General features: G+C 39.6%; 1 protein-coding gene across 1 annotated transcript in view; it reads right to left on the bottom strand.

Annotated features, from left to right (window-relative positions):
- The window catches only part of ZEB1 (zinc finger E-box binding homeobox 1), a 120,440-nt gene extending 96,773 nt beyond the window's left edge, over positions 1-23,667 (bottom strand). Inside the window, exon 1 of the mRNA XM_042043245.1 lies at positions 23,526-23,667. Coding sequence (XP_041899179.1) covers positions 23,526-23,541 — 16 coding nt within the window. The 5' untranslated portion in view covers positions 23,542-23,667. The remainder of the gene's footprint in view (positions 1-23,525) is intronic.
- Positions 23,668-24,692: the final 1,025 nt, after the last annotated feature.

The following is a 24,692-nucleotide window of genomic DNA, read 5'->3' as shown; positions in this document are numbered from 1 at the left end:
TGATGAGCAATAGACATCTACCTTTACCTGCTAAAACTACCCAACTTCAGCTTTCACATCTTCCTCTGAGCTATGAGACTTAGCACAATATTTCTTACTCTTCCTTCAGGTAAACTCAAAGTATGCTTCCTTATTCTCAGCACTAACAGTTTTGCTGAAATTTTAATATAAATTTAGTGGTTTGCTTTGGGGTTTTTTTTTTTTTTTTGGTTGTGGTGGTTTTGGTTGGGGTTGTTCATATTTGTTTGTCAGTTTGGTTTGTCTTTTAATACAAACACAGACACAATCTTTCCTGTATATCAGGCTGGCAACAATTCTGGAGAGCTGGTACAAGAAGTGGGCATGATATTCTAGCTCTGGTCTTCACTAGTGACATACACAACTGCAACTCTCCTGCCAACAAGGAGCCATCTCAGAGTCCTGGAAGCTCACAATCAGCTGACACCAGGAACCTCAGTGTCTTTCAGGACCATCCTTTCTAAGGTATGCACACATTAGCAGCAGTGAGCAACTACAGTCTGAAAGACTTTCTAGGGTTTTCAGTAATTACATTCTAGCTGAAGCTATTCAAGACTGAAATCCCCAAAAGGTCAATATGAAAAGTTAGTGAGTGAACATTCCTTCTGAGTAGATAATCTCACTTACTGCCACATATAGGACAAATTATTTTCAGATCACCAGTTTCTTTCATAATACTTTTCATAAGTTTCACTCTCAAACACATGGATTTGAATTCCTCAAAAGGATATTCAGAACAGCTAAAAATATGTTAGGGTTTTTTTAAAAAAGCATTTCCTAAAGACTTCTTAAAATTTACACTAACACGAAAGGATCGGAAGAAGACACTGCATAGATCATTTTCACTCAAATATCACATTTCCAGATCATTGAAGGAATGTGGTGACTTTTAATAGAGCTTCTTGTATAACTTCAAGAGATTTTGATTTCTACAGAAATAGATTAATATACTGCGTATTCGATGAAATTAAATTAGTTCTTTTCAATGAGAATTTGGAAAAATTAATGTAAAACTTCTAATACAGTTACACATACATACTTATCTCCTCTGCAATTTTTAATAGGAATTTTTAGCTCTCAAGTAAAAGCCATGACACAAATAAACCCCAGATACAAACTGATGTTTCAAAGCAGACAGATACTACACTGATACAGTTATGAGAGAGAAGAAAAGGAAGAAAAGATACTTGTCAGGCTGCCTGTATTTATATCTGCAGAACAAGACACTGCAGAAAAAAAATCAGCATGAAGTTTGAGACAGTGATACCATCCCCTCTTAATCTCCTCCTGAGAAGTCTATACCTGTAGGGATGGTTCAAACAATCCCATCACTTTATCTCAGAATCTGAGATTTTAGAAGAGACAGTTACAGGCTGAATTCCTAGAGGATGCCTACTCTGCATTCCACCAGTCCCCTAGTTTATTACAACAGAGAAGACCTACTCCTGTTCTAACATAAATCTATCAATTTCCATAAATGAAGTCAAAAGGACTGTAAAACAACACTGTACAGCATGAACATTAAAAGATGGAACAATTTCAGCTAAAACTTTATACAGTGTGGGAGATTTAACTAAAAGTATCTATTTGTTTAAACACCATTCTTCAGTTTGTGTCTGTACTGCCCCGCCCCCCCCCAGCCACTTCACTCTGTTAAGTATTGAATGCATCCTGTGGTTAGTGTGCACTCTGAACACTGAGGACCTTGCAAAATCCAACCTGTCTGCATACCCAGAGAGGTGCACTCTGGCTACGAAGAAACCTTTAGAAAGCAACTAGGACTATAACAGGAAGAAGAAGAAGGGAGTAAGAAAAGACATTTTTATGTCTAAGTTGCTCAGCTACACAATTGGTTCTTCCTTGATCTGAAACAACCAGCAGTTACTCTAATCACATTGAACTCAAGGCCCTGAAAATTTCACTGCTATTAAAAAAAAAAAAAAAGTCCTAAGTCCTTCATAGATTCATCTCAATTCAAAGCTTAAAAGCAGCTTTTCCCATTATTAAACCTCCCCACTCCAACGCCTCAGTCTCATTTATGATCATCATTTCAGTACAAAAAGCACTATTTAAGTAATCAACAGAAAATAACATTATAAGTTAAAAGCTAGTTGTGACCATCTGTGATAGCACATGCAACTGAGCAAGAGAAAACAGCACAACTTCACTACTGTTTCCTCACAACACTTTGACATAGCATACAGATTGCAAAAAGCTCATTCCTTTCCCAGCAGGAGACACAAGAAACCTGACTTGAGTCAGATGGGTTGGGCTACAGCTCAACACCAAGATGTTCTGAAGGGAAGCACATGGGGCAGCGGGAGGGCAGATAGCATGTTTCCCAGCTGAACTAAGACACCAGTCTAGGAGTCCCAGAGAACTGAAGATGAAATTGTTAGAGAAAGCTCTAGACAGGTACCATCTTCAAGATGTAGCTTTTAGCACTCAGGAACTTCAACCACTATTGTTATTTTCAAAAGAAAGTAATAGAGGTGAGAACTCACTAAGGGGGCTGTAACAGCGAAAGAGCATGAAACAGTTTTTCAACTGGTAAAGGTAAAAACAGCGTTGAGACACAGCTCACAGATACTAAAACCTAGATTCAGGCATTTTTGCATCAATTAGCTGCTTAAGTTCCCACTATAATCAATGGTATATTCTGTTCATCCTAAAGCAGATACCTATGTTCAGTCAGCTGAACACTTCTTCAGGTCCACTGAGTAGGTCTCTGCAGACTATAATGAGAGCACAGGCAATGAGCTCACACCCTGGCATCTAAATTTAGGTGCCCAAGACTGTGAGCCAACTCTACAATTTATACAACCAAAGTACATAGGCATGCTGATAGACCAAACGTACACATGCTGTAAGCAACTGCTGGGACAACAGTCCTTTAAAAAAACCTTTTCTGAGAAAGGACTTAGGGGAAAATACAAGTCAATAAGAAAGCCTGCTAACAGAACAAGCTGAATTCCTGAACTATGTTCCATACAAGTTTGTCTGCATGAAAAGGAAATACTTTTGAGATATACATAAGGAGGGAGAGACTCTGCCCTACAAAAGTTGTCTTCAAAAATAGCAACACATCTGAATGACTTCCAGCACACAACTGCTCAGGGAAAACACCCCTCATTCATGAACGGTGTGAGGGCTGACATAGATTTATCTTTTTATCATAGTTTTGTCACATTTTCCCCAGTTGCCACATGGACACAGGCAGCACTGGACTTACAAACTAGAAAATTAAATAAATAAAGGTCGAGTGAAAGAAAATAATGTATTCTAAACAAAACAAAAACTCAAACAAACAAAAAAAAAACCCACACCAAAAAACTCCTACAACACAGAAGCTGGAATTTGAGTTAGGGCATGCTCAGACACTGCAGTAAGACAACAAAGCACCACTTCCCTGAATTGCCGTAAATTGACCACTTGTTCTTAATCTGTCCCAATTGTGAGATAACAGATCCACTTGTTGACAGAGCCACAGATTGCATCAATTGGTTGCCCATAGAATAACACTGGGACCACTTGTTTGGCAATTATGCAGGCTAACATCCCTCTCTCTCTCAGTCCCTCAGTATCACAGTCAGAGGAAAGGACAGAAGAGTGAAAGCAGCTAAAGCACAGGCTACATTCTTAACCCTTGAGATGCCAACAGTTGGCCTACTGGGGTGTTCACCTACACCTGGCTTTCTTGGTGAGTAGGATTCTCCAGGGTAAAGTGTGAGTGACACCCCTATCTACAATTCATTAATTCTTTTTCTCCTTTGGGCTTGCCTGCCGCCTTGACCAGGGCTGATTTTCAGACAAGAATCAAGATATAAAAGCATAGATTCAAGCAGCAGTTACAGGAAGACTTGAGCAAAATATTGCTGTAAATAACATGACAGTGATCCTGCATTATTCTGCCATCTTGAAGTCTGACAAAAGCTGTTTGTTCTTCACCTTTATTTTTTCAACATGACCACCAGACCTAATGCTTTCCCTAAATCTTTACTTGATAGAACATTATTTCCTTCATCTAACACTTTGTCAAGTAATCCCAAGTAGCAGCCTCTCTGTTATTTTGCCCGAAGACCTAAATTCATAGTTATTTGGATTGCCCTGTATCCTCTCTTAGCTACTAGGACAGGACTGGCTTCAAGAAACAAATCATACCAACCAACCAATAAAAATCCTGGAGAACAATTCCACAATACTACCCGTGTAGAGTTGTTGGCTTGCTTCAGTCTTTAGTAGCTGCTACTTAAATAGGATCAGAGTCATTTTTAAATGAACAGGTGAGGTGACTTTTAATTTTCCTTTTGGGATGAGACATTCTACAACATAACCAAATGACAGTAGTTAACTAAAGCTCAATGCAAAAACAAAAGGGGCTGTCAGTAGCCAGACACTTGAGAGGGCTCAAGTGTTCCCAGACAGAGAGAAACCTGGGGATAAACCCACCAGTTTCCATTTTGATAAAAGGCCATTCACATGTTCAACAAACACTGTTTAAGAGCTCAAAATTAGAGCAGGGAGCTAGAACACAGATTTCAGTCCAGTTTGAAGGAATGCTTTATGCCACTGGGCTCCAGGCGTCAGAAGGAAGACTCTCTAAATTAACAAGAAGACTCTGCAGCATGGCAAGTTGCAGGGGCAGATGAGCTGAAGGACCCCCACATGGCAGGCTTCTGCTCAGCTATTCTGCCAGGAACAGTGGCTTTGAATACACTTCTGTCTGTGCCTTTATGGTCTAAAATATTCAAAATTAGACAGCCTTTAAGGCACATTAGAGTTCATTTATTCCCCCAGGCACTTGGGACAGTAAGAGAAATGTAAAATCCAACAAGTTTACACTCCTGAATTGTCAGCTGTTGGTATTACTGAAGTATATAGCTGTCTCCTTGAACTAAACTGCATTTGAGAGCAGCTGTGAAATCAGATCAGCTCCGCAACTAGGTACAAAACAGCGGGTTTGTTTCCTCCGGCATTGCTTCTCTGGTTCAGCCTTTTCACTTCACAGCTGGTAGAGATGCTCTCCAAATCCCACCCTCACACCACTAGAAACCAAAAGAACCCTAAGAGAACATATCAGGCTTGGAAACAAATAGAGAAGCTGTGGTAGCATTAGTTACTAGAAAACCTCCCTTAACATTTCAAGTTTGAAAGAGTTTTGAAACAGAGAACATAAAGAAAATAGAAACTCTTACACAGCATGTAGTTTCATAGCCTGACAGAAGAGGAGGGAGGCAGAAATAAAAGAAAAGCTGTCATTACATAACAGTGTAAGTAGCATTTTAAGAACAGAAGGTTTGATTTACCAATTAAAAAACTTGAAACTGAAAAAATGAACATTTGACTGTTGCCTTTTCATTCTGATTAATACAAGCAAAGAATTTTCTGGTATTATTTACAAGTACCCAAGATTAGTAGATGAGAGCTCATAAACAGCTCTGAAAAACACATATCAGTTTCACTCAACTACAGTGGAACTGTTCAGAGTTTTGCTATACAGAGGAACAATAAGCATTGTGACATATTTTATGACATATTCTAGACATAACTTACTAGTTTACAGCCTGCAAGAGGGAGTTTTAAGATGCAAGTTCTTGCTGTCATTAATATTATACAATTGAACTAAGCATGCCACAAAGAACACTACAGGCAGATTTGTCAGCTCCTAAATGCAGGCTAGTGACACTCAGGTATGTAAGTGCAATATCCAAACCACGTCAGGTTGTGATAGGAAGGGAGAGGGTACAGACTCTGGGCAGGATCCAAGCAAAAAAGCACACCATGCTGCTCAGCCTGAGTTTCTGAGCAAAATTGCACTGGTAGTGTCAAACAAAGGCACTAAACATATTCCTTAAAGCAGTAAGAGATGATGAAATACCTCTTCTGCCCTCCTGCCAGTGGCTACTGCCTCCATAGCCCAAGACAGCTAACAGAGGTATAGGTCCAGGCCTCCACTACTTTTATAAATGACTCTGCTGGGCTGAAGCCTTTTAGTTCCAGCTTGTGTGCAGGGCTGTGACCTGTGCAGCTGAGTACTCCTTCTGTTGCTTCTGGGAGGAAAGGAGCCAGCTCTGGGTATTCATGTCCAGTGAGAGCATGAGGCAGCTGCCTGGGTCAGGCAAGAGAAGAAGAGCCCTGCTCTCCCCAGAGCACTCATTCTCCTCTCTTCCAGGACAGACTGAAATAACACAACTCTCCTTTAAAAAAAAAACCCCAAACCCCCAAAACATCCAGCTCAAGTGTCATTCTTTGTGCAAAAATGTTTTAAATTTGGAAATTGGGTACTGAGTGAAGCATATTTGTTTTCAAGCAGAATGAACAGGTTTTTAAGAACTTATTCTCTAAGCTATGAAAAGAGAAAGTAATCAAATACATAGAAGTAGTAGAAGGGAACTGCTGAGGACATCAAACTTCAGAGTTTAGTTTAAAATCTAAAGAAGTACACTCATGATTTCACAATTACTCTTAATAGGTTAGTTATATATATATAAAAAAAGACATCTCCTTGATGTTCAATGGGCTTTAAATCTCTGAAGTTAATGAGGGTGAATTATTTCTCAGTTTGGAAGCCTTTAAAAAGCAAGCAAACATACTCTATCCTTAAAAATAAACTTTTCAAAATTTAATCAAAAAGTCAACAGAAAAACACCCAAACGCAAACAAGTGCAAGTGTTAAGGTGGAGAACACTGGCCAAAGCATCAGACTGGGAAGCGCTCACCCCATGAGGTGCACAGGGTTCAGACACACATTAAGTTGTTTCAGGGAAAGCCTCAGAAGATGCAGGGTAAATCTACACAAGCTGAAAACCCACAAGTCAGAGAGAAATTTCCCATAAGCCTCATGTGAAAGGCTGCCTCCTTATCCTCCAGTCTTTGAATAGTGCTTTTCTTCTGAAACAAAGTGTATGAGGTACAGCGAACAAACTGTAAAGGTAACTAGGCCTTTTGTCATATAGTTCCTCCACCCACTTGTACTTTACTGCACAATAGCTCGTTTACAGATTCAGACCACTCCAGCTCCACACAGAAACAATCCTGCATTGTGAAGTGATTCCACCAGAGGAGTAAAATCTAAAAATACTGCAAAAAGTCTATAACAATCATTTCGTAGAACTCTACGGTTCTTCCCTTAGAGACAAAGGCTTTCCCAATTTGAATGAGTAATAACAGACTTAGTCACTCCTTATTTGAGTGTGACTAATAGCCTGCAAAAGCAAAAATACCTATGTACCATATAAAGCTATTTATCTCTTAAAATAAAAAAAATTATTCGTACTGAAGCAAAAGTAGTTGTAATATGAAAACCCATGCTACCTCCTCTCCCATGTCCACTGGGGAAAACAAAGCACTATGTAGCACAGATCCATTCCTGCATGTGCTACCCAGGACAAGCTATACATGTTTATTTACACCAGTGGGTAGGTGCAGCAGCTACAAAATAGCGATGGGTAGAAAAACTAGCAAAGCACATGAATCGACTCGCAATCTGCATAGTCAGCCACACATTAACACAAGTAAATCATGGGAGACCAGTTAGGCTGTTGGGAAAGTCTGGAAGAAAAGACGGATAGCCTACCTACACTCTACTTGCACTTTCACCTCATAGAGAATAGTAACTCCATCCCCCACAAGCTGCTATAATAGAATAAAGATAAACGCAGGGATTATGCCAAGTTGACCCCAGGCTTTGTTCTTTCCCTCCAAGCATAGTCAGTGAAAAGGTCTAAACACACATCTGATTTGACAAGCATTCAGATTCACAAAGAACGTGGTGAAAGTGAAATCATACTCGGGGCATTCATGGGTCCCTATGTCAAAGGTCATTCAGCAGTTTTTCAGCTGCTGCTTGCTAGGATTTGAAATGAACTAGTTTAAACCCCCATTGCCACAAACACTGACATACAGTTTATGCCAGCCAAATATATGTCATAGCATGTTTAGCAAAATTTAGCTCAGAGATAATATAATTTTTGCACAAACATTTAATCCTCACAACTGGCATTATCTCATCTAGAAAAGATGGATAATTTTCCTTTTTATCCAGATTCATGTCAACTCACATAACTCCTCTGCAGAACATTGAATTATTATTCGAAAGAAGTCTGACCAAACCATTTATATGCTTCCCTCTTTACATAAAAAAAACAAACCCATAGGTTTTTCTACCTAACTGGAGGTTAATTAGTTCATTCAAACCAGAATAAAAGTCACATTTAAATCACTTAGCTAAACCAAAGAGCTCAAAAAGCTTTATCAAATAACTTATCATTGATTTTCTTAGTTTTCTCAATTATTATTTGAGTCTTCCAGCTGCTATTCACGATATTTAAAGAAGGCGTACAAGAAACTAACTTGAAACAGTAGCAGGCTAGGAAGCTTCAGGGCAACTAAAAGTGGGGGAGCAGCAACTGAAAACCTGCTGAGAAGTAACAACAGCGAACGAAAACAAATGTATTCTTCCAAAGCCTTTGTGAAGCTCGCCCTCAGCTCCGGGCAGCACAGTGGCAAGCCCAGCTGTCGATGCAGCAAGCTGCAAGACTGTCACTCCAAAACAGGTCACAGTTCAGCAAGCAAGTTGTTATTTGCTTTTACTGCCGACAAAGAGGTCTACAGCCTAAAAGGCAGCATTTCTGAGGCAGTGTTTTCCTAGGAACAACTCTATGTCTTTACATCTTACATACAACATTTTGCCATCGGTAGACATCAGTAGACATCTGAACTAGAGAAAATCTCAAACCTCACTTTATTACAGGAGATGGTTTCACATAAGGATGCTAGCTCACTGTAGCTGGCAATCAGACATATTTCTGTCACTTTGTCAGCAACCCAGACTTCCCCAAAGCTGAAGAATAAGGCACCAACATCTCCTACTACTACCACCACCTCTAGTTCCTACACCAAAGCACTGGGAGTGCATCTGCCAAAAAGCAGCCTCTATTCCTTACAGTTTCCACCAAAGGCACACAATTTGGTAACAGCAGACATGGGACTGCTCCACTGACTGCTTCTCAAGGCAGCAGCAAGAGGGCCGTGTTTAGTGGGACACACACCATTAACTGACAGGAGTTAGTTACATTACATGCTCTCACCTCAAACACTAGGGCACCAATTTAAGTAACCTTTGGGCAGGAGACAGTCTTTATTCTTTTGACAAATGGGAAAAAAAAACCACCTCTCAAGGAAGCACAAAATACACTTTTTCCTTCTGGCTAAGGAAATAGGACCCCTGAATCGTGCAGATGCTCAGGATGACTTCTTCATCTGCACCTTTCCCACATGAATAACTAAGAATCCATTTTAAGTAGAAGATTGACATGATCTCAAAGACTGAATATTTTGTTCCAGAGCACTCAAGCCTGAATGGAAACAACCCACATGTAGGCTTTCCATGAGTGTCCCGCTTGCAGAAATGAAGAAAAACAACAAAAATAAGGACACACTTCTACAGGGTTTGAGACAGGAGAGATGACTAAAAAACCCTTATTCTTTTCTCACGTGAGGATGACAACACAAGCATCGCAAGGCAATGCAGGCCTCACTTCTCTCCAAATCCCTTCTGTCCCCTGCTGTGAACAAAGCACATTGCTTTCCTAATGCCTGGCAGGTTGTGTTCAAGATGGTACAGAAATCCCTCCTATTCTATCATGCTGTGTAAGCAAACAGATTTGTCATGTTGGTGCAGTTGCTTACTAGTTTTAGAATATTCTGAGATTTGTAAACAGTTGTGGTGGCTACCAGACAGCTTGGGAATCTGCAAGGTACAGAGAAATAAGATCCAGTTAACAAAAATTAAAAGAAATGGAATCAGAGGTATTGATTAGTATCATCAGTAACACCCAAGGCAGTAATATCAACATGCTTTTGGATGTATGGTTTTCCAGAACACCCTTATGAGTCAACATCAAAAGGAAATCTAAGGGCAAGCCATGTGAATGAACCTGAATGATTTTGAATATGTGCCTCCTCCAAAACAGAACTTGACACTCCTTGTTCTCATATGCTACAGGCTGATCAGCTGAGCATTACATTTCAGTCTCTGCAAGTTACCCAAATTAAAGAGTTCCCAACTATATCAGAGTGTCCACTGAAGTACTCTGTAATAACCATATAGGCTTTCCAGAACTGCATGATTTGGTCCAAGAAACCCAAAACACCTATTATTACAGCAGAGATAATCATAAACCTTATTTAAGCTGAAAAACATAGATTTGGCTTTTTTTGGTAGCAATTTTTCCCATCTCTAAAATCGTCTTGCTTGGAAGAGGGGGAAGAATGGAGGTGAAAATACACTGTAGCTCTGCATATCTTAAAATCTTGAAGTTCTTGGGCAGCCAGATATGATAAGCAAGACAGGATTCACTACTTCATCCAGGAGTGAGAACAACATTGCACTGACTCATTTAACTTCTTTTAAGAACTACTCAGTTCCAGAACAAGGAAATAAACATGAGGTTTTTATAACATCTGTCTATACAGCACATCTAAAAGACTCTTCTTTGTATTTGCTGGAGTCACCAGCATTCACACAGGGCCTAAAACACATAGAAAAGATGGCAACAAACAATATCTCATATACCCTAACTTGTCTACTTGTCTACTGCAGAAACAAATCTGTTCTACCTAAGAAAAACAGCAGACAATTAAAAGACAGGTAAACTGCATGATTCTGGGCTGAAATAGGGAGCAGGAGCAAATCACTCTAAGCCCGTGAGCTTCCACATCTTAACAGCACTGTGTTTACCAAGGCTTAAGGCAAGGGTTGGCCACTAGGGTTCCCAACAGGAAAACTGGGGGGAGAAGGAACCTTCCAGACCTGTATTTTCTAAGCATCTCATTTTGTGACAAGCATTGCACTTTTGTTTGCACAAGGCCTTCTGCAAATTCATAGTTTGTACATTAGATACTTTACAGAGGAGACACTAAGATCTTTTCGCCTCCTCCTCACTCCAATCAGCAAAAGACAACCTGCTTATGTAAAGTTTTAAAATATGTTGCAGTTTGAGTTAAATCTAGCAAAAACTATTCTGAACTGGTTACATTTTAAACCTTAAAAATATGGATTTACAAGTTTCTCCCCCATACCACCTCAGGCACTCCATAGCTCTGCAGCTGGTGCTCTTAATTATCACGTCCTAAACTCAGGATTCCAATCCTGCTGTACTAGTATTTACCAAGAAAAAATTACAAAGAGATCTTAAGCATCAACCCAAAGGCTTATCATTGAAGGCTAATCATGTTTATTAGTACTAGGACTATATTTTACTAGTGTATTTTTAAATAGAGAACTTCAACCATACTAGTTGACCAAATGTTTACTTCCAAACTAACAGGTACTAGCAGGACCCAGAAAGCTCTCAAAAATTCCTGGTTTCAGTGAATTTGTCTGAAAGGGACATTTGGAAATGGTGTACAGCTTGGTCAGACTGACATACCACATCACTTGCCACTAATAAAAAACAATTATTCAACTCTAGGAAGCAAGAACATTGGGTTCCACACACCCCACCCCTCAATGGTATATACCCCCATCACAAGACTTCTTTTATGGATGTTTGGAATATAGTAGCACAGATCCTTTTATATCGGCAAACTTTCCTCATATATGGTGTTTGAACAAGCTATGCTACCATTCCAACCTAAAAAAACAGAAAGCAGCAAGTAAAACTGTCCACCAAAAGAATATTTTTTTTGTATTACCTAAATACTTTTAAGATAATGAAACCCATATTTCCCATATTTCCTTCTAGTTAAGTGATCTTTCAATTATTCTGCCGCTCTGCTATTCTGTAATTTTCCAGATCTATCCTGAAAACCAGCCCTGGCACAATACTGCAGCCATGCCAGCCAGGTCAGTCCAAGGCAATACCTTTCTCTGTCTGATGTGCAACTATGAAAATCCTATAAAAGACAAGAAGAGGTCTAGATTTTTTTTATTCATATTCATAAATGCAACTTTCCTAAGCTGCATTAACATGCAACATACTGCTTTCAGGAGTGCCAATTAAGTCACAGATGTTGAAAGATTTGTAAAATATGTAGCTAACGCCTTCTCCCCTAAGAGAGTTCACTTTCTTATTCTTACTCAGATGTCTTTACACCACTTACCAGTGAATACACCTCCCTTTCCATCTGTGACTGCAGAAACTAGCGGCTTCCTACTGTAAACCACAGCAATCACATGGGGCAAGGAAAGAGGAGACCAGAAAAACCCCACAGATCTCTCTTAAACTAGTCTGGAATGTGTTTTATTTGTCACCAGTTACAGATTACCCGCTGTTAAAGATAGTTAACTAAGCTTTAGTTTTATCACCAGCTTCCTTGCTAAGTAGCTACAGTCTTCAGCATCATAAAAAGCTCATATGATCACAGAAACAATTCTGAACTGCAAAATAAAAATGTATGTAAAGAGAATTAATACTGCTGCCAAGGGAGCAGCATTTGTGGAGCTCTATGGTATAATCAGTCTCAGCAGTTGTTTCCTTTTTCTTGGGGGGTTGGGGAGGCGATGAGCAGAAGTCTTTATTGGAGGAGAAGGAGGGAGCAGGAATTTTTAAGAAGAGTTTTCACTTAAGGCGAATCAATCCAAGAGACTGGGGAAACTTTGTGTGTAACATGCAGCTAAAAGGAGATCTTCGAGGGACACGATCTTTACAACAAATAGTATCCATGTCCAGAACAGTCACAAGGAGACTTGGCAGCAGCTAACAGAATGAGAAAAATAAAACTTTTTCCAACAGCATTCCCATTTTATTTATTAAAAGCTGCAATCCATACATTTTGCTGCTATAGCATACATTTCCAGAGTCCACTTCAGTTGTGGCCACAGTGACACATTGAACAGACTACAACAAGCAAGACAAACTAAACCAAATGTCAGTTAAGAGGTTTGGGGTTTTTTTTAATTAAGCATTTTAAGACAGGTTTTCCATGTTTTAACAATTCATCCATATTCCATATACCAAATTGGTTTTATTCTGACTTTCCAGTTAGTTTGGAAGGTCAAATGTATCAAAAGCTGTCTTAATTTCCTGAGCAGATGCAAACCAGGAAGATCTTCCATTTAGCATAAATTAACATACTGCACCTGGTTTTTGGGGGTTTTTTTTTTGTTTGTTTTTTGTTTTGTTTTTTTTTTTTTTCCAGGGGAGAGCACCTTTTAGAGCTTGACTGCCATAAAAACAAACAAAAAAAAATCTTCTTGAAAGATGTAACTGAAAGTTAGAAGTGCACAAGCAGCCACTACTGCTTACAGACACAGTAAACTGTAGGCAACTGAGAGGGCTTTTTAAACACCAGATTCTTACAGTGGGTGAGTGTAGCTGTCAAGAAAACTTGGTAAGATTCCTCGTTAGTTTTCCTGCTACTGTGCTTCTGCACACAGCCTCATTTGTCTACTTGATCCAACTCTCTACAGCTTTGTATTTCATGTCCTCCTCCAATATCTGGATTCCCTGTGCCTCAGCCATGTTCCTGGCCCAATTTCCTTCAAATCTGTATTAGCACATCTTCCAAAAGACTTAATAAACCTAACACACTTCTGCAGGGCAGATTATGCAATCCTGTAACTAAGCAAAACATTAGAGAGAAAAAAATTGAAAAGAAAGGAAAAAACCACACACGCCTGCATGATGAAAATGAAACTGAGCCATCATGCTGTTACTCCCTTCCTTCCCCCACACATATACAGCAATCAGGAATAGCAAGTAGTACGTCACCCATTTAGCTCATCAGTATTTTCCTGCTAGAAGAACCTTCAGCACTACTCTGTAAAGCACCTAGGAATACTTTTGACAGTTGAAAAAAATTACGTTTATTTTACACCCATTTACATGATCATAAACCAAAGGCTACTCTCTCCATCTCCCCAGTACAGACATCCTCCATGGCAAGCTTGTCATTTTTTGCTTTATAATGGAGTCATTTTATTGTATGCAAGAAGCCCCAGGCACTCTGTACAGCCCATTACTCTTTGCTGCCCACATTCAGATGGCTAATCTGCTATCAGCCAGAAGCTTGACAGACAAAAGGAAAGGCAGGAAAACAGCACATGCAGCTGCACATGCGCACACACACTTCAGCTACAAAGTGCTTCGACAGTAGACCAAGAATGAACAAGACACACATTGGATTGACAGTCCTACTTAAAACTATGGTTGAAGGAAGACACACGAATTCTTTAAAGGTAGACAGGTTGGGGAAATATTTATCGCATAAAAAGCTTCATTAGGATGCCTATTATGATACATTAAGGCACAAATCTGGAAGACTTAGTAAGCGAGCACCTTGGAACTTGAAACGTCACAAACATTTTTGTTCTGAGAATTTGCTATACGAGACCTTTAAAATGCTTAAAATATTGTCAAAAGTTAGAAAGATGAAATAAGAGCTAAATATAGGGAACTGTAAACTATTAGAACAAGACATTTGACAAGCTTTCGATTTCAGCACTTCTGTTTTCTTACCGCCTCAGAAAAGCACTCACTCTTTTCTAAAAAGTTGTATATATTTTCTATATGCCAAAGTATTGTGACACCATACATATGCAAAAAGCAAATGTAATGAAATGATTTGCATATAGTAGTGCACAACAAGGAGCTTTTAAATTACTTTTTTCCAGGCACTTGACACAAATAAATGGAGGAGGCTTGCAACTTCACACTAAAACCAAAGAAAATGCTCATATTTGCTGGAGTTCTTAACCATCTTACTTTATTTCACTTCTGAAGAAAAGCATCTCAGCACTGTCACAAGCAGTACTGCCAAAAAATTTTTGAAGCATCAGATTCACAGACAACAGTTTGCATCAAACAACTTGTAAGAATTTTCTGTCAGGATCATAAACCTCTGCTGTGTGTCAGGATTTTTATTCAGCTAAGTCTATTTGTATCCTTTACAGTTGGAAAGGTAAAATTCTACCTGTGTGAACTGGCTCAGTACACAGAAACAGAATGTCTGCCACTAGTTTTGTTCACTCACATGCTGAGGTAAAAACCAGGCTCATCTTTTTAAGGTGTCTGTCTCCATCATGTAACTACCACATGAACTATGCAGGCGTGATTAATCACGTGGTGAAATACAGAGAACCATGGCACGTTATACTGCGTGACGTGTCACTGGAACTATTTCCCTTTTCCTATGCCACAACTACCAATTAAATTTTGCTTCTCATTTTTAAGTTATTATCTTACTTTTGTGCATATAGTCTCCCAGCATTTTGATTGCATTATAGAACCAATTCTATCTTCCAATATTCGCTCAAAATCATGTTTAGTATTCCAGGAATTCAGTAAGTCTGTCAATTCCAAATCTGGGAAATGTACAAGGTAAACCTTACCATGAAGGGCAGAAGTTGTCAGAATAGTCTGTTCCATAGAATTAGTCCCTATGGTTTTACTATCATTACAACACTGTTACAAACAGAAGTTTACCTTGTGTTGCTACTGGGAGCATTCAAGCCAGTCTAATAGACTAAATCATTGACTATAACTACCGATATAGATACATACATGTATGTCTACAAAACAAATCCCCATTGGAAATGCAAATTCACTTTCAGCACTCAGTAGCTAGAATGTATCAAAATAGGTTGTTATAACAAGCCATCCAACAATCTGCTCCTATGTAAAGTTTAAAGTTAGCAAGATTACTGTTTTCTTGTTGCCTTTCAGACATGGAAGTTCTGAACTCCCCTGCTGAGCCTTGTCCTGCAGGACGAGTACTTGTCTCCTTCTGCAGCCATCTGCAGCACCTCCTCAACAGCAGCACATCCCTGACGGTACTCTGCAACCTTATCTTCCTCTCCCACATGTACAAGGTAAGAGGAGGAAAAAAACCACTACATTTGCATATGTAATTATGGTGCAGCTCACCAGTGAGCAAAAAATTACTGGAAGTTGAGAACAGATATGCCCGATGACCACACCTTAGTATTTCAAATGAAAATGTTTTGCAAGGAAGGGGAAGGGACAACAGCAGGGAAGGAAGCCAGTCATTACAGCTCCAAATCTGCTTCAAAGTCCTTATTCACCACCTCATGCTCTTTACCAGGCAAACTGTACCTATGTCCTTCCTGTGAACAATAGCATAAGAATGAATCCAGTAGTGTGTGACTGGTTCTATTTTGCTTGACATAACCAAATAGCTGTGCCAGGAATACTATGAAGAAAAGGAAAGGCTATGGAAAGACATAAACAAAACAGGATGGAAGACTAAACAGGTTACAGATTCTGAACAGTATCTCCTTTTCCAGTCTAAGACTTAACATGACTTACAGTAGATAGCTTACAGGAACTTAAGAGAAATGATAAAATTGACTAGAAGGTGTGAAGAAGGAAAATCTGATGCATACCTAGAAGCACACAAGGCAAAAATACCTCAAGGCATTAAGAAAAGCTGTTTAAAGACAAGCACATTTTAGAAAAAGGGACAACTCATCTCCCTGAAGCTTCTGGGCATTAATAAAAATTATGTTAGCTCAGGTGAGGGGGAAGGTATTAGGAAAACAAACAAATAAAAAGCCCAACCTGCTTCTTTAGGGATCTACCAGTTCAACAAAAATCAACTTAAGCCCTGTAGTTAAGGCCTGATTTTCTGTTCTTTAGTTTGCCCTTTTTCAGTTGGAATAGATTTCCCCAGGCCTTTTTCAAATTGTGCCACATTTGTGATGTTTTGTAATATCATTTTGCTTCTTTCCATATACACATCTGTGGACGGATGCCTGCAAAATAGAACAGAAAATTGCCCTCAGTGTCTGTCAGCTGCCTATCAAAGAGAATTTAGAAAGGGACATTTGCTGAAATAATGAAAACATTTTGTATCACAAAAACTGAAGGTGTTCCCTAGCATCACTGGCCCAACTACTATTTGATCCTAACAAGAACAGGCACACCAGTTCATAGGTAAAAATATTCTCTACCACATCAGACTCGTAACCCCTTCACTTCAAGTGCTGTCCATGAAAGTCAGTCTCAGGATCATGGTGACTGGTAAGGTTTATAACTCATTTATCTCCAGTGATCTTGCCATCTCCTCCAGCATTCCTGATCTATCACTTGACCTGTGAGAAGCTAAAGAACAAAGGAGCTTGCAGAAAGAGAGGATATCTGCATCAAAAGAAGCACAGAATACTATGTGGTTAGTTAAGGAACAGTTGTTTCTTTTCCTTCTGATACACTCCAGTATCACAGAGGGTTCTTGGTGTTTAAAGAACTAATTTTACCTGTCCTTTCACTGAAGAAGGACTGCTACTCATATTCACAGATCCTAACTGAACAGGATGCAATGTCATCTCAGCACAGCAAAGAATTTTTTTTCCTCTCTTCTCAGTCATAATTAAGCACCCCACCACATCCCGAAGAATACATTCATCATTAGACATGTTCATTTGCTTTACACAGCTCTCCAAAAATAAGATCAATGGAACACATTGAAGGGAGAGCAACAAGAAACATGCTACCAAACAGAAAGCAAATATTTTTAAGGGAAGCAGTAAAGGATGCCCGTTTTCAGGTTTTAACCTTTAGGTGACAGCAGCTGTTAACCAAACTGCTTTGAAACAACAGGGGTAAAGTCAAGGAGATTGTGACAGCTGGGAATGACAGCTGAAAAGGAGAGAACTGAAACAGGCTGCTTTCAAACAGTACTGACTTCTCAAAAATGAGAAAGCATATTTTTAGTTAACTTCTGTTGCTCTGAAAAAGCATGTTAAAATAAAAGATATAGTTACATTACAGTAAGGGCATCTGAGACAATCAGATTGAGGCAAAGTAAAAAAAGACTCCTTTCTTCTCTATTGTCCCTTCTGGGGACACATGTACAAGTCTAAAGAAACCTGGTTAATATGTGCAGCACTACCCAACTGAAACATCTGAATCACTGCCTGGCTGCTCCACACACAGATAAAAATTTAACAAGTTTCTTCTTTCTACTGTACCATCACCTATCCTCCTAACACATGAATGTAAGCCACCAGGTACTCACACAAGGAATTGGATGTATGGGCCAAGATACAGGAAGAGAAGACTCAGTACATGTATTTTTTACTGCCTGAAAGGTGCCTACATACTGTGTGATGGAAGTAGTATGTTTCTCAGGAGTGCTGAGGTAGATCTATAAAGCTATGCTGCATTTAACTGGAGTCAGTTAAATTCATCAAGTCTAACTCCTCTTGACTGGACTTCCCATTCTCCTTGACTGTCACTCAGGAATACTACTTATCTATACAAGAAAGGGATAAATAGATTATTAAATAAACAAACTGTGGTTCAATAGGAAAACCAAAAGTAACTGTGTGACTACTTCTTTTAAGGAAAGGCTAAAGACTAGAAAGTTGCAACTGTGAACAGTTTTTAAAAATATCAAACTTCTGTTACTCTTTCCAACAACTTCAAAATAAGATGCAAGGAACTGGACAACCAGAAAAGCAAACCAAGACTGAGAATACATGAGCACATGATAATTAGCTAAAAAATCAACTCAGAGGATTAGAGACAATGGCTTATAAAAGGTTTAAAAAACTTGCCAACATACCATGCAAGCAGAAAGCATGACAAAAAAATACACTCATAAAACCCCCTATACAACTCAGCAACAACTCCAGTATTTCAAGGCATCACCCAGACAGCTGAGGTCAAAGCTATTTACCGCTGTGATCTTCTCATGCAGCAGCCAAATACATTCCTCCCTGGAAGGCCAGCAAGGTGCATGAGAAATCAGGTATCAGACCTACAGTGAGAAGCAGACTACTCCCCTCCATACTCCACTCTCCCTCCTTCCCCACACATGCTTTGCCTCACCCATCCAACACTCATGCATACAACCCTCTGCTCTCTATGCTTTGCTTGGGGGTTTGTCCACTTTTTTTTTTTTTTTTTTAATTACTAAAGACTTCAAACAGCATTTCCCTCAGCAGGAAAGAACCCCTACCCAAACTGACGTATTGCAGCATCTCGTGACTGGGCTAACCACACATCTTCACTAACAAAGATACCAGAACTCTCTTCACACCCACCTTGCCTCACACTGCCCAGGCAGGAGCAGCACCCACCTGTACCCACAGCCACTTCCCACACAGCCCCACCTGTGACAAGCAGCTGTGGTGGTAAGACCTAGACTTGCATGTGTTTGTCCCAGTCAAGTAGACTTACCAGGTGTCTTGGGGTGACTTGATGTTGTATTCCCTATCGCTGCACTATGCCCAGAAATTAGTATATATGCCTGGTGGTGGGGGAGGAGTGGTTTGTAACCTGCCTTCTCTCAGAAGATATATTTCTAGATTTGGCCAAACCAGCACACCAGGCCCAGCATTTATTTACACATTTCTGGGAAATTTTTGTTTTAAGGAGGACTTACGCATTTTTATTTACTTACCATTTTCAAATACTAGAAACACTGGTAATATGCTGAGACTCTTCTTCAGTCATTACTGTCACAATAAAACCAGTATCTGATGAAATAATTTTTGCCCAGATGTTAAACTCCAAGAAAACAGCCTCCTTAAAATCCTCCACATCCCAGTAGCGGTGTTCATGTTAACAGTGTAGTCTTTAACTGATTCCCTCCTGATGTGATTTACTTTTGTCTACCCTCACATCACTGAACTTAAGATTTGGGAATACAAAACACATCAGAAGACAACATTCTACTTCTCTGGCACATCATTACATAGACTACGAAGACAGGAAACATCACCAGTGAAAATACTATCTTAATACTATCTAAAAATGGCTAAAGACAAAATTGAGTTTTGCATCTTGCTACTTGTTTGCTGAAAGTACAAATATTCCAATACAATAAATATGAAAGAACTTAAACAATTAAGCTGAAAGGAATAGTAACTACCAAATAACAAAACTATTCTTTCTCTTTAAGGCTCTAGATCAAGCCAAATGCAAGAGTAGTCCCGAGGATTAAAAATGGATTGAGACCCAGTCTTGCTATGGACTTCCTGTGTGACCTTGGGTAAGTCACTTGAGAATTTAGTTCTCAAAAATAACAGGCCTATTATAGCTGCCAGAATGAAGCACCAATGTTCCTGAGACCACAAATGAAAGACAGGGTTCTGCTTACTTGCCCAAAACAGAAAAGATCCTACATGTGAGTCCTCTTGAAAAATGTAGGTAACAACCATCAAAAATTCAGGAATATTGACATTAATCAGCTGAAAATTAATCTGGAACTGTACTTTGCAATATGGTATGAAAGCCTACATAAAAACAGAGTAATTTTTGGCTCTCCACCTCTAATTTTGGGTATTTGAAACCTATCATGAGTAGAATCTTTATGATTTCCAGAGATGCAGTATGTACTGTTAAAGATCAGGTTTACAGTTGACAAAGTACACCTACTCCAGTCAGCCTGCAGTATCAATTAGTTAGATGTTTTCAAAGTGACTACAAGCAGCTAATGACTTGAGAGCAATACACTTATATTTTTTTATAAATAATAATGACTGAATTTAGAAGCAGGGATTCTTAAGAGGCATTCGGCCAGATAATGTAGTTCCAGCAGTTTATAAAAAAATCAGTTAAAAAACCCAAACAAGCAAAAAACCTACAAGTCAAGTTTCACAGTGTTGATTTTATTTCTTTACCATAGTAATACACAGTCCCACACACATTAAAAATGTCTTCCATCCCTTGCTGGCATTTTAAACTCTGTTAAAACAGATGTTTCCACATGAAGAAAGGCATTACAGTGACATTTTGACTTCAGAGCATGTCAGCCTCTCCCCCCACCACTGGAAAACTTCTATAAGAAGAAATGACAGGTTAAGACCACAACCAGAGTCTCAGTGGGGAAGGAAGCAGGGAGCAGCTGTAGAACCCTTTCTACCTGCTCTGTCCACAGAGGAGCTGCTTACAGAGGGCAAGGGCCCAACCAAAGCCAGTAACACCGCTTAACAGGACCTGTCATAAAGCCCCAAGTCCACAGAAACCCCTCCCCATGGAGTCTATCTGATGTAACCAAAAATATTCAACAGAAAATTTGGACTGAATTCAAAGAAGTCAAATCCTCAGACTTCTAACTAAAAAAATTGAGTGATTCCTATGACAGGGAAGCCCATGTCAAAACAAAAGTTTTGTCTTCTTGCTACTTCTCCTTAAACCTTTCAGCACATGTACAGAGCCCTACAAGCAAGGAAAATTGTTTCAGGAAACAAATCACCTTAAAAAAAACCAACTGCGTCAGGTAGTTAATTACCTTAAGACACCCTGCTTCACAACTGTTAGTGATTGCCAACAGAAAAATGAAGAGACAGTGACCTTTTTAAGAGAGCTCATTATGTTTCAGTAGTTAACATTAAAACAAAAGTATTACTTGTTTATAAGAGAGGAGGTTTTCCTGGTCTCAAACAGTTAATTCAGTTGTCCATGTAGATCTGTTCACTGTGCCTGGAATTTTAACGCAGGATACATTCCACAAATCCCAAACTGCAAATTTAAATTAACACTAGAGTGAAAACATGATACCTAGTGAAAAAGAAAGGCAAGGGGGCAAGAGAAGACAGGCACAACAAGGAATGTTGTATCCCAAGTGTCACTAACACCTGACATCCTGCCAGTAGTTAACACCCTGGACCTAAAAGAAATAGGCCATGCTTTTGCCTTATTCAAAGGGACTTACAGTCTTCTTACACTTCTTAGCTTGGTAGCAAAATTTTATATTAAATTGTTATCTAATAGAAACAAAAAGAGAGGAGAATCAACTGTAAAGCAACTGAAATAGCACTCTAACAAATCAATCTACACAACCTTTTAGTAATGAACTCACTGTGATCAAGGGGTAAAATAAACAAATAAATAAATAAATAAAGGCAAGCTGGTTTATACCCTCTCCTCCCACGTACCTGACAGCATGCAGAATTTACTCAGATTCATACATTCTTCCTTTTACCATTAAACATGCATCTGAAAACCTGAAGCATACTTACTTTATTTTCTGAACATCTATATTTAAGGTTGGCATATTTTTAACACTCTAGTAAGGAAAGCTTTAAATATTTTGTTTGTTTTACTTATCTCACAGCATTGCTGAAGAACTAGATGCGTCACTTGTAGTTTTGCTGTTTAATACGAACTAAGACAATTCTATAACATATATGAGCGAAGCTAAGAAAACGACTAATCCTGACTGCAAACCAACTCCGAATAAGAAAACCTTTGCTGATATTGAACCCATATGAAGTCTACACAGGAGTCTCACAAGAATGTGGCTATGCAGACAACCGGCAAAAAATATCCAAACCATGTCTCTCTTTCCTCCTCTTCATTTTTCTATCAAAAGAGGGGGAGAAGGGGAAGAAGTAGATAGGATGAGAGACTCCCAACCAGTGCTATGTTTGTGATTTATCACATGATCTCAACACTCCTTTAATTCTTCTGCTGTAGCAGATGTTTTTGTGTATTGGCTAGAACTAAGGACAATGACACAGGGTAGTTTTCTTCAGGTAGGAAGTGCCAGATTTCCTTGTAAGTGGAGGCTTTAATGGCAGCACCAATCGGCTCTTTGCTGATATCCTGTAGGGACCAATAAACAAGGTAGAAAAGGAACCAGCTCTAGAGTTAAGAAGATAAGACTGTCTTTCCAGCTAGAGTTAATGCACCAGGATGGCTCCCAAACACAGAGAGAAAGCGGGAGGAAGAAAGAAAAAACAAAACAAAAGTTTACAGTACAAGAATAGCTGTGTTAAGTTTAACAAGAGATAAACAGAAGAAAAGTTTACAGTATAATAACTGGATGCCATAGACCACTATTATTAACTGGCATACTGGATGTCTAGTGCAATCTCTCTTAATAATCTCCTATTCTGTGGGAACCTGGAGAGGAAACAGCATAAAATTTATTTTTTATACTATGGACAAGCCAGTTTGTGGTGCAGCTCCCCTATGCTCATTCCTCATTAACAGAAGATACCTGTAAGAACCAAGTACATTTAGAGACTTAGGGAAAAAAAGCCTCATACTTACTTCATTATTTTAAATGTTAAAGGGTTAACATTTTTTCTATGCATTTTCTTTAGTAAATATTTGCAAGTCAAACATAAACCCACTGCTGAGAAATCTCTATTATCCAGATTCTATTATCTAACCAATCCTGATGCTTCAATGCACAATGACTTAAGTTGGTTTTAATTCCTCAATAAAAGGAACCAAAAGCAGCCAAAACCAAGACACACTACATTGTACATTGCAGAACTAGTTGATAAAGACTCAGAGGCTTTTTACAATAAAGTGGGTGCAGCAATGAGGTCCAAAAGTGATGAAGATGAAAGATACCTGGAATGATACCGCATCTTATACACCTTTTGTTTTCTGCGAGTGATACACACTGCAGACAAAACGTTTCATGCTAAACAGCCTTAAATCTGGTTTTCTAATATTAAGCACAAAGGAAAAACACTGACAGCAAGCGTGGTAAATAAATCCCTCCCCTGAGAATGAAAGCAGCAGACAGGAGGGGGCTGACATGCATGCAGGAGAAAACTAAACACCATCTTTTTTTTCTACCTGCACAAGTTGCCATTTGCTGCAGCAATCAGGGATCTTTTTTTTCCTGTCGATTTCAAAAGCCAGGTTCTCAGAAAATTTCTCTCTCGAGTCATCTGTTGATATGCTTTAAGAGTATGGTATTCATATCACTGGATCTTTAAGAGAAAAATCCATTTTCTTTCCTGTTCAGGTAAACATGTTTACAGCTCCTGCACAGACGCTGGGTGGTTCAGACTCACATGTCACACACATGTCGTCAGCAACAAGAAAAGCCCCTTTCTCTGATCATCCACATTTTTAATAAGGTAAAGAGAAAAGCACTTTCCAAACTTACCTTTAACACAGCCAAATCATGAGCTAAATATAAATATTTACACTAGGACAAGGAATTAATAACATGAGCGTGCAAACAAGAACACTTGCTAGAAAACGCACACAGCAAAAATAAGAAAACCCTTTCAAGTTCAACGTAATCAAACCAACCCGCTAGCCCCTGGAAAGGCCGTCATTTATCATCACGTTACGCCCCGAACAGTCAGGATTAGAGAGGTGAAGCACCGATCGTGACTCCGATCTATTTCAGCGACTGTTCACTGCATACGAAAACATCTCAGATCGCAGGCAAAGCCTTCCTATCTGTGACCCTGCACAGGAAATGCCACATAAAACCTAAAATTGCCAAGGAGGGTTACAAAATCGCCTGCTCTACATCCTCCTGCGAAGAGTCGTGCTACGAGGACCGAACTACTTCTCCATTTTCCACAAAATAAGTAGAGAGTGGGTGTTAGGAGCGTTTATTCCCCCCGCCGTGTACCTTCCCATTGCATCTTAAAGTAACACACGTACCAAAGGGAAAAAAACCACCACCCCACAGCAGCCCTTAAGTCTGAAATGTAAATGTAATTCCTTATATAGACTGCAGCAGCTGGTCACACACGCACGGAGAGCGGAGCGGGGGCCCCCGGCCAAACCGTTACCACCCATTATTATACAAACAGGTACCTCCGAAGCCAAAGGGAAGGGAAGAAACTTCGCCGCCCGCCCCCGCCGCCCGGACGCAGCCCTCCCTTCCCCACCGGCCCGGCGGGGCGGCAGCGCGGCCGCGGGGAGCCGCCGGGCACCAACTCTCGGCGGGGCGGGGAGGCGCGGAGCGGGCGGGCGCGGAGCGGGGGCGCCGGCCCGGGG

This window comes from Corvus kubaryi, unplaced genomic scaffold, assembly GCF_017639235.1.
Source record: "Corvus kubaryi isolate FWS band 111438036 unplaced genomic scaffold, C.kubaryi_AGA036_p1.0 37398, whole genome shotgun sequence".
In the NCBI taxonomy this organism is placed as follows: domain Eukaryota; kingdom Metazoa; phylum Chordata; class Aves; order Passeriformes; family Corvidae; genus Corvus; species Corvus kubaryi.
This window is presented reverse-complemented; position numbering and strand designations above follow the sequence as displayed.